The 15,856-nt window shown below is 44.0% G+C and overlaps 1 protein-coding gene across 2 annotated transcripts in view; it reads left to right on the plus strand.

Moving 5' to 3' along the window:
• The window catches only part of Kif13b (kinesin family member 13B), a 147,439-nt gene that overhangs the window by 90,325 nt on the left and 41,258 nt on the right, over positions 1-15,856 (plus strand). For both annotated transcript variants that reach the window (XM_041664373.1, XM_041664382.1), the window contains exons 19-25: positions 1,139-1,285; positions 2,458-2,607; positions 2,923-3,051; positions 8,587-8,757; positions 9,518-9,675; positions 11,605-11,737; positions 15,439-15,585. In XM_041664373.1, coding sequence (XP_041520307.1) covers positions 1,139-1,285; positions 2,458-2,607; positions 2,923-3,051; positions 8,587-8,757; positions 9,518-9,675; positions 11,605-11,737; positions 15,439-15,585 — 1,035 coding nt within the window. The remainder of the gene's footprint in view (positions 1-1,138; positions 1,286-2,457; positions 2,608-2,922; positions 3,052-8,586; positions 8,758-9,517; positions 9,676-11,604; positions 11,738-15,438; positions 15,586-15,856) is intronic.

The raw sequence follows: 15,856 nt of genomic DNA on the forward strand, positions 1-15,856 counted from the left end.
AGTGTGTGCTTGCTTGTGTGACTCTGTTCGCCACTAAGCATGCACTCCTGGTCCTATCATTTCTTCTCATTCAGCTTCCTTTCTTTATTCCTGCATTTTTTGTTGTTTGAGACAAGGCCTCAAATTCAAGGTAATTCTCCTGCCTCAGCCTCCCAAGTTCTGAGGTATGGGTATGAGCTTCTTGGATTTTTTAATTATATCTTGTGGTTTATAATAGTTTAGGCTGGCCTTGAAAACTTTGTCCTCTTGCCTCAGCCTCCTGAGTGTAGGATTATGTGTGCACACCCACCCTGGAGACAGCTCTGCTCTGGAAAGAGCTGCAGTGGCACTCAGCCCATGTGCAGTGTTGTGCGGCCGCTGGCTGTGCCTCATGCTCTGCTCCTTTAGTTGTTGTAAGTAGGAAACTGATGAGAATTTTTTTGCCCTCAAATGAATGACTGGGGTACCCTAGATACCCTTGTCAGCATTCCATGTGGCTACTCTTTTAAAAGGCTACTTTATAAAGAGATAAAATGCTATTGATTTAATCAAATGAAAAGTCACAGTTTTGGGGGCTGACAGGATGGCTCACTGGGTAAAGGCACCTACCACTGAGCTTGATGATCTGAGGATGATCCCCAGGACCCACATGTTGGAAGGAGACTGCCAACTCCTGCAAGGTGACCTCTGACCTCCTCATGTGCCATGGCACACACACACAATATATATATATATAAAAAACCCTCACACTTCTGAAAATAAATGTTTGTTAGGCTACAGCAGTGGTAAACTCCTGTAATCCCAGCCTTTAGGACAGTGGTTTTCAGCCTTCCTAATACTGTGGCCCTTTAATACAGTTCCTCATGTCATGGTGAGGAACCCCAGCCATAAAATTATTTTCGTTGCTACTTCATAATTATAATTTTGCTACTGTTATGAATCGTAAATATCTTGTGTTTTTGATGGTCTTAGTTGGCCCCTGTTCGACCCCAAAGCAGTCACAGTTCACAGGTTGAGAACTGCTGCTTTAGGAGGTGGAAGCAGGAAGGTCAGGAGTTTGAGTCCAGCCTAAGGTACATGAGACCCCATCTCAAAGAGTAAAAAAGTTTCATAACCGTCTCAGCTGACTTTGCCTTGTTGCCACCTCCCGTCTCTGCAGCGAGGCTCTCTCCTCAGTGAACCTGCCATCCAGGTGAGAAGAAAAGGAAAAGGAAAGCAGATTTGGTCTTTGGAAAAGCTGGAAAACAGGCTCTTGGATATGAGAGACCTCTACCAGGAGTGGAAGGAGTGTGAAGAAGACAGCCCGGTGAGTCGAGAAGGGACCACATTATAGCGAATTTGCCGGCTCGGGGATGTTGAATGCTTTTCCACAATCATTGCTCTAATTTTTAAAGTAAAATTTATTTTAATCCTTAAGTTGTCAAGCTGTGTGAGAATTTTAATAATTGGTCATTTGCATGTTTTTTTTAATCTCCTTTTCTTTTGGGGTTCTAGCAGAAATTTGCCTTTCCGTTTGGTGGTGAGTGCATCTGTCTGAGGTTATTCTGGGTTCTCTCTGAGGCAGGTACCAGGCCATCTCAGCACACTGCAAACAGCTACCCCACCATTCATGGTTTCACAGTCATCAGTGCACCTTGGTATTTTCTCTGTTAGGAAGGTTTGTGAAGGCATTTTGATCCCAAAGTAAGTGCCCAAGATCTATTCTGGCTCTGGCTCCTCTATTGCCAGGTTTTCTTGCTCAAGTAAGCCATGTTGTACATTCCTAAAACAGAAATACACCCTGTGTTATTTTTTGTTGGTCTCTTCTAGACATTTGTTCTTTTAAGACAGGACTCCCTGTAGCCCAGCTTGCTCTTCTTACCTCAGCCTCCTGAGTGGAGGGAGGGTTTATGGCATGCACCGTCACACCCTGCTACCTATACCGGTGTTTACAATTCCACATGGAGTGCCTTTCTTCCTTAGCTCTTTTTAATGTTTGTTTTTTTCACATTGTCATCTTACTAAGAGATGATATTTTTCATAAATTTGTAGTTTTCTTCTATAGTTCTATAGAAAGATGCCTCCCCCCCTTCCCCCCGCTGCTGTGCTGATGGCAGCAGTGTGTCTAACAGTTTAGAGGGATTTTTGGGCCTGAGAGAACAATGAGGGGGTAGTGCTCTCAGCCTTTTCTTTTTAGTCATCTGTCTGTTTCTCTATTTCTGTGTCAACCCTTCTGCATAAAGAAGCTGTCAGAGACTGAGGAGGGGAATCTCTGTTAATTCAAGGTCAGCCTGGTCTGTATGTGAGTTATAGACCAGCCAAGGCTACAGAGTGAGTGAGTGAGTGAGAGAGAGAGAGAGAGAGAGAGAGAGGAAGGAGGAGGAGGAGGAAGAGGAGGAGGAGGAGTCTAGATATGGTGGTAAAGTTATTGGTCAAATGAGTTTACTTTATGTGGGGTTTTTTTTTCTTTCGAGGTTGTATGTTTGAAATCTCTTTCAGGTCACCCGGTCCTACTTCAAGCGTGCTGACCCATTCTACGATGAGCAGGAGAATCACAGCCTAATTGGTGTGGCCAATGTCTTCCTGGAGACCCTGTTTTATGACGTGAAGTTACAGTATGCTGTGCCAATCATCAACCAGAAGGGAGAGGTGGGCTTTCACTGTGGCTCATTCTGCAGAGCAGTCAGGGGACAGGGAGTGGGTGGTGACAGGACACTTATCGTTAATACCTTTGTTTTCTAGCCAGTCCTGACTAGTGATAGTGTTGTGTGTGGATACCTTGTGTTTCCATAGGGCTGTAAGTTGACTTCCTATCTTGTTTAGATTTCTAGCAGCGCAGCAGCTATTAGAAAATCACCTGTTAGGTTTTCACACATTGTTACCCTCTGGCTTTATCAAGGGAGACAGGTCCCACAGAGAAAACTCGGCCCAGAAACCAGTGCTTGCTTTGCCTCCTTCCTTCAGGTTGCAGGCCGGCTGCATGTGGAGGTGATGCGACTCAGCGGGGCTATTGGGGAGAGGATCGTAGGAGGAGAGGATGCTGCAGAGGTCAGCTCTGACAAGGACGCCCAGGAGAACAGGCTGGTTTGCATGGTAAGCTCTAGACCCAGTCTAGAAGGTGGGACCACCTATGAGATTGTAGGTATTTGCATAAGAAACTCACTTCCAATAACTTGTAAATGCCTGTCTTCAAAGAAATCTTTTAGCGTTCAGTAACTTAGGGGTTGTTTGTCATACTTCTGGAAGACGCACTCAGCACTTTCAGCACTTTCTCCCTGTGGCCTTTCTCTCAGCAGTCAGGGTGACTGAGCCTGCTTGTGTGTCCTGCTCTGTGGAAGCAGCCCAGAATTCCCATAGGAGTTTCTATTAGTGGAGCTTTCGAGTTCTGATGAAGTGGATGTTTGCCTCTCTGTGGCCTGTCCCTCAGCTGCTGCCAGTTCCACTTTTCCCAGCTTCTCCCTGGTTACCCAGTGCCTTTGTGTGTGCCGTTCCAGCCCCACAGTTCCTGGCCCTTTCTGTCTGATCTCCTGTGTGTGCTGTTCATGGCACACTCTGAATGTTTCCTTGAAGACCTATGTCAGGCACCAGGGTAAAGATGAAAATGCCAGGTTCCCACTGGCCAGTGGTAGGAATCTGCGGGTATGAGCAGAGGCCTCTAGTGTATGATCCATTGCTGTGATAGAGCTGGCATCAGCTGTCTGGACACCCAGGAAAGCTGTGAATTCACAAGGTAGGTTCTGAGGGAGACTGAGGGAGATCCTGGGAGAATGAGACTGCAGGAGAGATGTTAGCTAAAACCAGATCTACAGGTGTTGGGGTGTTTTTGCGGGTGAATAGTACTGCCTGTGACCTAGTCCCTTTATAGTACAGTCCTTGCCTGAATCTCCAGTGCCCCCTAGTGGACCAGTGCTGCTAGTGCTCGGAATCCTGGCAGGATTTTGATGACAAAAGACCAGTAAGAACCTGTAGTGTTTAAAAGAGATGATTAAAGATCTGCAAAGAAGTGTAAGTCAGGCTCTTGTTCCTAACTCATCCTAGGTCAGCATTCTTCCTCAGTAAATACTTCTAGAAATGAAGTTGTTGAAGGAGTAAGTTGCACACAGCCGTGGGTGGGAGCGAGTGTTGCTGTGAGCAGGGCTGCTTTCTGCAGCCGTTCACATGATGTGGCCTGCAGTGGTCTGAGACATGAGTTGCTTCAGTGGGAGGGGGCAGTTCCTAACTCACTAATGGCCCCACTCTTGCTAATTTGTACTTGATTGCAGAACCTCTTCCTGGAGGTCACGTGCCTGGTTACCACAGGTATGTAGGCTCTGACTCCACGTGGCCCATTTCTGAGATAACAGACGGTGACTGCATCTCTGGGAGGTCAGCTTTCATAGTGTAAAATAATGAGAATGATGCCAGGTGGTGGTGGCTTTAATCCTAGCACTCAGGAGGCAGGGGCAGGTGAATCTCTGTGAGTTCAAGGCCAGCCTGGTCTACAAAGTACGTTCCAGGACAGCCAGGGCTATGGAGAAAAAACTCTGTCTCAAAAAACCAAAACTAAAACCAAAAAAAAAAAAAGAGAGAGAATGAAAATTTGTCATTAAAAAGGGAGACACGTATCTGAGATAACATGGCGTTTTAAAAAATGACAAAATATGTTAAGATTTAATGGAAGATACCGAGCATGAAAGTAGTAAGGAAGGTATGGTCAGTCCCACTCTCCCTGCTCCACAGTGCCCAGACAGCCCAGCATGGCTCATCATGCACTTCATGCTGCCACTCCCATTAGGAGTAGCTTTAGGACAGACACCCAAATCATCTTAGTTCAGTTGGAAGTAGTATGTGTCTCCAAAATAGTAGGTACTTAAAAAAAGAATCAAAATAGTTAATTCCTTAAGATCATAAACTATATAGCCAGCCTTCTTAAACGTCTTTGTTAGTGTCACCCAGCTTTCTCTAATCTCTAGATTCTGCGCTCTTTCTCACCTTGAAATTTGTTTGTTGTAAAACCTGTATGTTGCCTTGTTGTGTGTTGATGGTCATACATAGCATACTCAGAGGCATTAGATATAGGGCAGCAGCAAAACAGTATGTGCCACATAATAGGAAAGCAAGTATATATTATAGGGAGTGGTGTGTTTTCTGTTAAAGTTACGGATTTTTAAAATTGTCTTCACGTCATAATGAACTCTTAGACTTAACATATGTGTCTTTTAATGGGTATTCATTACTTGTAACAAATCTCCAGTGTTCCCAGAGTTGAGTAGTGGCAGCCCCTTCACTTTGCTCTTGAGTCCTGCAGATAGGAGCCTGACTGTCATTGACAAAAGCTTTAGCTTTTGGGAATGGCGGACATTTTATCTCCTCCTATACACACTTCTTTTTCCGAACTCAGAATCCACCTCTTCTTAAGAAGCTGTGTTCATTTAAAGGGGACATGCTTCTTAGAGGCCATGCCTTGCCGTGAGAGCCTGTTGCGTAAAAGGCGAGACGCCACAGTGAGCGAAGTTCCTGTGGAAAGTCAAACCTGGGGGTGGTTTCAGTGCCATGAGCGAGGAAAACCATGGCCATTCAAGACATCTGCATTCCTTTTTTCCATAATGAAAGTATGTCCATATTCCTGTTTTCAAAAACAGTAAATTAAAAGCCCCAAATAACGTTGATTCCTGACAATACTTTTTGGCTCTTTCATGCTAAGCTGAAAGTTGAGTGCTATCCTGACACCTTGTGGTGATTTCAATTTTTGAAGCTAACTAAAAAAAAAAAAAAAAGGACAATAAAAAACTCTAAACAGCGAATGTTTCGAAGAACATGCGTTTATTCCTCGTTCTTGTTGCTCTTCATTCCTGGCAGTCTTAATTCTCAGAAGTTCCTGTAGAGGGCAGGTTAGCACATCCGATCTTGTTTCTTGTTTATTTCAGCCTTAGATTGCGATTCACTTCTGAAGGAATGCAATGGCTTTCAGATGGAACTCTGTGTGTACGGGGCATGCTCAGCAGTGCCTGTCCTTGCTGTCACTCATCTCTTTGTTTTCATTGGTGTGGCTGGCCTCACCTGTGTCAGGTTAGACATAAATCCTTCCCTCTCTGCCGGGAGAAAGCTAGGCTTAAGAGTTTACACCAGCACACAGGCTAGCAAGTGGCAAGGATTCTTTTAGATCTGTGTAATACCAAGACCTTGTTATTATGCCCCACAGCACATTGCCTCATTTGAGGTATGTAATAAACATTTTTAACATGTGGAGAATAGAACTTTGAAAATTTTCCTGTAAAATGTATTCTAGAATACTGATGGTCAGTTCAATGTGAAGAGAGAAAACACATTAGCCTTTCAGAGCCTGTCAGAGACTTGCTGCCTGGGTAGTACAAGCTCGTTGACATCTCAGGAAGAATTGCATAAAATAAAGTCTCTGTCTTTTGGCTGACCTGTTTTTTTCGTTACACAGGAAATCTGCTTTGCGTCCTCAGAGTCCCTGAATGCCATGGCTATAGTTGAGGTTGCTGAGCCACGAGAACTTACACCACGCAGTACAGTTTATTCTCATTAAATTTATATACTAGATCTGGAGTGAATCAGACAACTTAGGGAAAGAAAGTGGCTGGACAGTGTAATTGGTGATGAACTCCATTGTGTGAAAATCCTCCTGTTCATAGTGTTCTCCAGAGGAACAGAACTTATAGGATGAATCTGTCTGTCTGTCATCTAAAGGGGATTTATTAGAATGGCCTGCAGGTTGTGTTTCAGCTATTCCAACAATGACTGCTGATGAATGGGAGGTCCAAGAATCCAGTTGTTGAGTCCATGAGACTGGATGTCTTAGGTGGTCTTCAGTATACAGCAGAATTCCAAAGAAGTAGGCTGTAATGTCAGCGAGGGAGTGGACTTGGTAGGGAGAGTGGGAGCAAGCCAGCAAAGAGGACAAACTTCCTTCCACATCCTTTCTAAAGGCTGCCAGCAGAATTAAAGGTGGATCTTTTCACCTAAAAAGATCTGGATTAAAGGTGTGTCTTCCTACCTCAAAGATCCAGATCAGAAGTGATCTTTCCATTTCGAGTGATTTAATTAAGAAAAAAAAAATCCCAGGGCTGGAAATCCAGAGAATCCTGGTTCAATTCCAAGTATCCCGAAGGCAACTCACAACTGTCTATAACTCCAGTTCCAGGGGATCTGGCAGATATAGATGGAGGAAAAACACCAATACACATAAAACAAAAATAAATTAAGAAAGAAAGAAAGAGTCCCTCACAGGCATGCTCAGCCATTTGGGCTTTAGTTAATTCCAGATGCAGTCAAGTTGACAACCAGCCATAACCATCACATATACCATGCAGTATAATTAATAATTCTATAATTTACTTCATAATTGTGTGGTTTTAAGACCATCACAAGCTACTACAGAAACTCCAAATTTAAATCTAGATGTTGTTGCAAAAAGTATGAAAAATGTTTGGCTTCTTTAAGATCTGAGTGAGCAGCTGGAGGGATGGCTCAGTGGCTAAGGGTGTGTGCTGCTCTTCCAGAGCCTGAGTTCTGTTTCCACCATCCACTTGAAGCAGCTCACAGCTGCTTGTAACTCCAGCTCCAAAAGGTCTGATGGCCTCTCTGAGGGCACCTGCATATACATCATGTTCACACATGTATGTTCACACATACAGACACACAGATGTGTATATGAATATATATAGATAAATGGGGCTGGGAGATGGCTCATGGCTAAGAGTACTTGCTTCTCTTGTAAAGGACTGAAGGAAAGTTCTTCGCACCCATGTCAGGCAGCTTATGTCTTCTGTAACTCCAGAAGGGGATCAGACACCCTCCTTTGAGCTCCACAAGAACCTGCATTCACAGGCACATACCCACATGTAACACACACATCCGTATAGTTAAAAAATTACTAAAAGTAACTTTTTTTTTTTGTTTTAAGACTCAGATGCAGGAATTTTCTCTGGGGCGTTGATCCTATTGGGCCCATGTCTCTGGCCATCCTTTGTAATCATGGATTCCAGGGTCCTCATCCAGAGATTCATTTGAGTGTTTGCTGTTACTCTCTGGGGAAGGTATTGGGGCAAAAAACTGTCCGTGCAGAAAGCAGCAACTCTACGATCTTTACCTCCTTCATTCTCCGCTCCAGACAGACGGTCAAGTGCAACACTCAAGGCAGTTCATTACTAGGAATAAAATAAAAATTAAGTAATATTATTTTAGCATGTAGCATGCTATTCCAGAGCTCAGTTCCTCCTTATACTTGAGATAATTGAGTGACTCCGTTCCCTGCCCTGAAGATTGGCTGCTCACTGAACCAGACACAGTTTTGTGCTTTGTTCCTTGTGCTCAATGCCTTTGTGCTTTCCTTATAAAATACTGGGCCTCTGGGAATGACGATGATGGTATCCTACATCCTGACAAGCTAAGATTCAGATGCTCTTGTCCGTTTCTAAGTGCTGCCCAGCACCCACCTTGGCATTTGGTTGTCATCACCCTTTGTCAGGCTGCCCTGTCCAACCTGAAGGACATAGGCCCAAAGTAGGAGCATGTTTGGTGACAGAGCCAGAGCAGGACCACGACCCCACCCCACCCCAATCTCCTAATTAAGTACTCCTGGGAGCTTGCTGGTCGAGACAGTGGAGTCTTCTTTCCCTTCAGGTTAAAATACTACAAGCCACAGGATTGCCGCAACATCTGTGCCACTTTGTGTTCTGCAAATACGACTTCTGGGATCAGCAGGAGCCAGTGACTGTTGCCCCCGAAGTGGATACCTCTTCGTCTCCCACCAGCAAGGAGCCACAGTGTATGGTTGTGTTCGATCATTGCAGTGTGAGTTCCTTTCCAGTTTACCACAGTGCCCAAGTTATTTGTGTAAACACAGCTAATGAGTGATACTACATCTTTGGATGATTGGCTTAACAAGATTAGAGACTAGCCCGATGTTCTGCCATGTTGATTGCTTGCTCTTTCCAACCAGTTATTATTAATGACGATATTTTTGTGGGCAGAATAAACTCAAAGTAGTGACTGTCACTTTGCCTTTGGCTGGTGACCATCAGAGTTTGGACTAGCTTTTGCTATTTACTCCACATTTGACTCCCAACAAGAATGAAAACAGGCTCCCTTTTGCTAACAAAATAATTTGCTATGCTTACAGATTAGTTTTTCAAAATGAAAGTTTTAAAGTCATAGCTATATTTATATATTTTTAATTTTAAAAGATTAATTTTTTAAATCAGTGTGTGGCTGTGCACACATGAGCGCAGGTACCCATAGAGGCTGACACATCAATCCCCTGGATCTGGGTAGTTGAGTCATCAGATGTGGCCCCCGGAAGAGCAGTACTCACTCAGTCTTAAGCATGGAGCCATCTCTCCAGCTGCCCTCAGATCCACTCTGTATTTGAAAGCAAGTGTGTTAGTCTGTGTGCACATCGCTGTTGGTGTTAAATGACCATTGTGTCCTATGAGGAAAGTATGCCATTGTCTCTGTCTTTCCTCCCTGACGTCTTTAAGGTGTGAAGCCTGGCTTACGTGGTCGAAAGACCAAGCCAGCGTGTGCTGCTCTGCAATGAGCTGTTGTATTTCAGGAGTTCAATGTTAACATCACAGAAGACTTCATTGAGTACCTCTCAGATGGGGCACTGGCCATTGAAGTCTATGGGCATAAAATGACTGATCCTCGGAAGAACCCAGCCCTGTGGGATTTGGGAATCATCCAAGCAAAGACAAGGAGTCTTCGGGACAGGTGAGTTTTGATGATGTTTGTTGGATTCCCATTTCTTGTTTTAAAAAATTGTTGGAGATGACCATCATTTATTTTTAAATTCATTTTCTTTCCCTTGTGTATGTGTGGTATATACATGTGTGTAGACATATTTGCATGAGTGGGGGCATGGGCGTGTGCTAGTGCCCTGTGGTGAGGGGGAGTCAAAATTGGCATAGGAAGTTTTCCTCAAGTACTCTTCACCTTATTCAGAGGCCCCTCATTCAAACCTGGAGCTTACCAGCAGGGCTAAGCTGGCTAATCAGCTTGCTTCAGGGATCCTGTGTGTCTTTATGTTTAGAGCTGGAGTTATAGGATAGGCAGGCATTGGTTCATCCAGCATTTATGTGTGTTCTGGAGCCCTAGACTCTAGTGAGTTCTCATGCTTGGGCAGCAGGCATTTGAACTATTGAGCCATTCTGGTGTTTTATAAATTAATGGTCCCCTTTACTGCGCATCACCAGGTTTGTCTCTAGGGCTTTAGCCTCCCAGTAGAATGTTCTTAAAGCAGCGCACTTTAGAGGATGATGGGAAAAGCACATGGGTGTTTAAGAAGCAACAGTGGAATGAAGTTTAGGAGAAAGGTCACTTAGCACAGTGGGTTTTGTCTGATTAACCAGCTATGGAGAGGTGGATGCAGTCTGCTATAGGGTCGTGTTGACCCTGTCTTCAGCTCATAGGTGTTTGTTGCTTGTTTGATTTTGTGCTGCTGGGGTTCAAACCCAGAGCCTCACACATGCTATGCAAGCACTGTACAGTTCTGCACCCCCAGCCCTTTCCAGTTTTGAGTGGCATCAGTGATGGGAGGAGGGTAGGCTCATTTGATGACATACAAGAGTTAAAAGGGAAGAACTGAAAGAGGGGGTGCTTTTACTTCCATCTAATTATAGATGAGAAACTCCTAAATTAGAAGGTGAGATTTGTCTTCTTCATTTTCTTACTGACCTGAGAGTACATCCTTCTCAAGTCACAGATGACACCTTCCTGTGAGAAGAGCATCCTGTGCTTGGTTTCTGCATACTGGCTATAGTATTTCAGGCATTGGATAACCTGTGCTCTGTGTGTGTGTGTGTGTGTGTGTGTGTGTGTGTGTGTGTGTGTGTATGCATGTACATGCGTGCACTCATGTTCACATGTATGCATGAATGTAGAGGCCAGAGGTTGATGTTACATGACTTCCTCAGTTGCTCTCCACATTATATATCAAGGCAGGGTCTCGCTCTTGAACCCAGAGCTCAGCAGTTCAGCTAGTCTAGCTGTCTACCTTACTCTGGAGAGCTCTATGTTTGTGCCTTCTGTTCACTGGGATTACTGGTGGGCCACTGCACCCACTGTCTATGTGGGTTTGAACTCTGAGCCATTGTTCTAACCCCATATTGTAATTTCTGAAAAATAAAAGTGCCAGTGATTAAGGGGTAGCTCAGTGGTAGAGCACGTACTTAGCACATGAAGGCCACCTGGATTCAGTCCTCAAAAATCATAACAGAAAACCAAGGAGCCATCCTGTATCTGATGCTGTGAGTTTGACTTTCTGTTCATGCCGTTTGCCATTACATACGTACTGTACATGCCTTTCTGACATGAAGATCATTTTCCTGGGCTCCTCTGTTTAAGGTCATTCTCACTGTTAAGTAAAATGTAAGATCTTCAGCTCTCTGCATTGAAGTAGAGAGGCATGATTTGGGGACTGTAAAGGTGGCTCAGTCAGTAGGTTACTTACCCAGCATGGATGAATTCATAGTACTGCATAAATTCCTGTGTTGTTACACGTCTGTAATCTCTGGAGAAGGAGGCAGGAAGATTGGAAGTTAAAGGTTACCTTCGACTATCTATCAAATATATATCTATATATTTGAAACCCTGCCCCTTCCAAAAGAAGTGTATTTCCCAAGGACTGCATGTATTTCCTAGGTGGAGTGAAGTCACCAGGAAGTTGGAATTCTGGGTTCAGATCTTGGAACAGAATGAGAATGGTGAATACTGTCCCGTGGAAGTGATTGCTGCAAAAGATGTCCCAACAGGAGGGATCTTCCAACTCCGACAGGTACCAAGACTGTGACGTCATAATAAATTCCTTGACACCAGAAGACTTACAGTGGATTCTTTTGAACAGAACTCTTGATGATGATTAAATATACAATGGTCAATCCATTTCTTTGAGAAATTTAAGTTTATTGGCATTTATGTATTGTGAACAAATGTGGGTAGTTGTGCATGTGGAAGTGAGAGGACTTTTGAGATAATTGTTTTCTTCTTTTTCCATATAGTCCTGGGGTTTGAACTCAGGTTGTTAGACATGGCAGGAATTTCCTTACTTACTTAACCATCTCACTGGCCCTTTTTTAGTTTCAATTTTTTGTCTTCAAGCCCATTTTTTTTAAAGATTTATTTATTTATTATGTATACAACATTCTGCCTCGATGTATGCCCACACGCCAGAGGAGGGCGCCAGATCTCAGTACAGATGGTTGTCAGCCACCATGTGGTTGCTGGGAATTGAACTCAGGACCTCTGGAAGAACAGCCAGTGCTCTTAACCTCTGAGCCATCTCTCCAGCCCTTCAAGCCCATTTTTATATTAAAATTGTTTCTTATGTTACATACATTTCTTTTATTGCTTCTTACAATATTTTTTTAAAGATTTATTTATTTTTTCATTATGTATACAACATTCTGCCTCGATGTATGCCCGCACGCCAGAGGAGGACGCCAGATCTCAGTACAGATGGTTGTGAGCCACCATGTGGTTGCTGGGAATTGAACTCAGGAACTCTGGAAGAGCAGCCAGTGCTCTTAACCTCTGAGCCATCTCTCCAGCCCACGATATTTTAAAAATAGTTTCTAAAAGGGTTAAAAAATAAGCTTTTTTGAAAAAACATTTTATTACTGTGTGTGTGTGTGTGTGTGATTGTGTGCCACAGGACACAGTGGAGGTCAGAGGACAATTTGCAGAAGTGGGTTTTCTCTACTATTCGTGTCCTAGGAATTGAACTTAGGTCATCAGGCTTGAAGCAAGCACCTTCACTGGGTGAGCCCTCTTGCTGGACTGAGAAGAAAAACTTTAAGGAAAACTTAGAATTGAAGAGTAGGGCATAAGGCAGACATGCCAAGCATTGTTTGTAGACTCATGAATACAAGGAAAGCTGTTCGAAGTGGCGGAAGGAACCGAACGTGCAGGGGCTGACCTGCCAGGTCCAAGCTGTGTACTTGTGAGCTCCTCCACCTGGAACGTGGGTTTGGGGACAGTTAGGACAGTGCTGTATAGAGCCACTTGCTTGACAAGTAGCGGGTGTTAAGTGTGTGTGGCTGAGTCCATGAGCAGAGAGAGATGTGGAAGAGACACCACTTACTGGTGAGTGGTGGCCTGTCAGTCTGTGCTGCTGACTGACAGTGACAGGGAGGGTCTCCATTTATAATTTGGTTAGCAAAAAGTGACAGTCTTCATTATGACAGTTTCTTGAATATGCCCACATATTTAGTGCTTATTCATACCCTATAACAGGAGGAGTGGGCTCCTTGTTGTCCCAGCAGCCTGGCTATCTTATACTCAGAATAATCACACAGAAACTGTATTCATTTAAACATTGCCTGGCCCATTAGCTCTAACTTCTTATTGGCTAATTTTTACATCTTAATTTAACCTATTTCTATTAATCGGTGTATTGCCACGTGATGTGGCTTACCGGCAAGATTCTCACCAGCGTCTGTCTCAGGCAGGAGATCCATGGCATCTGCCACTCTGTCCTTCTTCCCAGTATTCAGTTCTGTCTACTCTGCCTACCTAAGTTCTGTCCTATCAACTAGGCCAAGGCAGTTTCTTTATTCATTATCCAGTGAAAGCAACACATAAACAGAAGGACCTCCTACACCAGTACACCTCCCCCAGGGCCCCTTATTCCCTTCAGTCTGCTTCAGCTTCTGTAGACCTTTGAATTTAAGTGCCAATCTATCTCATGTGTTTCTTTGATTGCTGAAGTTGAGTATAATTTCATGTACTTGCAAAAAAAAAAAAAGAATACTTTTTTTTTTTTTTTTTTTTTGGTTTTTGGAGACAGGGTTTCTCTGTGGCTTTGGAGCCTGTCCTGGAACTAGCTCTGTAGACCAGGCTGGTCTCAAACTCAGAGATCCACCTGCCTCTGCCTCCCGAGTGCTGGGATTAAAGGCGTGCGCCACCACCGCCCGGCATCTCTGCCAGTGGATTAAAGTTTGGAACCCAGCACCCAGGATGCATGGCTCACAATCACCTGTACCTCTGGCCCTAGGAGAGCTGAGGGCCTTAACAGCCACATGGCATATATTCACAAACACACACACACATATAAATAAATTTAAAAAAATCTTTAAAAACCCATATTATTAGAATTGCTACAGAGATGAATGTTAAAGTATTCAAAGAAAAACACGAGAAAAGGTTGAGGGAAGGAGAATGTTTGCTTAAATATTTAAATTTCTGATAGTTCCAAAAGGTAGAAGTAAATGAGTCTTCTCAGATGCATTCATGTATAAGTGAGAGACTTAGAGCCAAAGGAGAGGCTTTTCAGCCACAGTGCCTTGCAGAGACATGACGCTGTGGAGAGAGCGGTGTGCACTGTGCTGTGTGGAGACGCAGTGCTGGAGAGACACAGCTCAACTCTTTTCTTTTGGAGTGGGGAGTGAGAGTTTTTGAGACAGGGTTTCTCTGTAGCCTTGGCTGTCCTGGAACTAGCTCTGTAGACCAGTCTGGTATTGAACTCACAGAGATCCACCTGCCTCTGTCTTCCGAGTGCTGGGATTAAAAGTGTGTGCCACCACCACCCGGCTTGGCAATTCTTATTTTTAACACCAGACTGAATGCTGACTCTGGTACCCTGCACTTTAACTTAGGTCATAAGTGTTTCTCTGCACAGTCACCTAGTGACTGTGCGGGGCTTCACACTTTAATAGAGATCCACTACTTCATTCCTAATGGTGCTTCCAGAATACTTATCCATGTGCTTGACTGCTGAATTCCTAGAGCAAACTTTGCTCACGGTTTGAAGTCACTTAGCCCTAGAACAAGCTTGACCATCCCACAGGACTGATACTGCCTATTTCATAAACCTTGGTCTCTATTGGGAGTCATTTCTAGCTTAGCAGGTTACCCTATCAGGAAATTTGTCTTTTCCTTTTTAGGTCATGGCCTCCCTATGGAGCCCCAGAATGCTGTCTAGACTGTGCTGGCCTGGATAGCCTAGAACTCTATGTAGCTCAGACTAGCCGTGAACTCACAGAGCTCTCCTTGCCTGGCTCCTGAATGCTGAGGTTACAGTGGCTTGGTTGAACTTTTTTTTTTTTATTAGACACTGTTTCCATTTCTTTTGCTTGTAAGTTTTCATTTACCTGTGTGTTCTGTCACTTGCCAGCACTTGGCAGGTAAGCCAAGAGGATTGCCTTGAATTCAAGATTAGGCCAGAGCTACATAACAAGCCCCTTATCTTTCATTAAACAAAACACAAAAGTTTTCTTCTAGTTTCTTATTACTCAGGAATTATAAAAATGTATGTTCATTTTGTCTTCTAGCTGCTTGAAGGAAAATAGATTTTCCTGACTATTTTTGAACTTGTGCTTTAGTATTTAACAGTTATGAGACAGATGAAACCGTTATGAGATAGATGAATGTCTCCAAAACCAACTGCATCTCTCTACATCAGGCTGTAGGGGTCTCTCTAAACCAGACTTTGAAAATCAAGAAGCTGATCTTGTGTTATCAAATCTCTCTGTGCTGCAGGGGCAGTCTCGGCGAGTTCAAGTTGAAGTGAAGTCCGTGCAGGAGTCAGGGACTTTACCACTGATGGAAGAGTGCATATTGTCAGTTGGCATTGGGTGTGTGAAAGTTAGACCACTCAGGTCCCCTAAGATCCACGAGACCAGTCATGTAAGTTTCTGTGCCTGCTCTGTGCTCTTTGAAAGGCAAACGGCCAACCAGAGTCTTTGAGACCTTGCTACCCCTGCCCCTTTTTCTGCCATTAGTGTCTCTTCAGATACTGCTTTGGGAAGAGGCCCTTGCACTAGGCTGTGACCATGTGTTCTGGTGTGTAGTGAGCTGAGAGTTAAAACCTTTCAGCCTGGCAAACCACCAAGCCTCACAGTGATTAACTTCCTCCCGTGGCCCACCCCTCTATAGAACCCCCCACTGGCTGGTAAAG

Source organism: Microtus oregoni, unplaced genomic scaffold (assembly GCF_018167655.1).
Source record: "Microtus oregoni isolate MIOR12 unplaced genomic scaffold, Mior012 000001F_ref0000356, whole genome shotgun sequence".
NCBI classification, from domain to species: Eukaryota; Metazoa; Chordata; class Mammalia; order Rodentia; family Cricetidae; genus Microtus; species Microtus oregoni.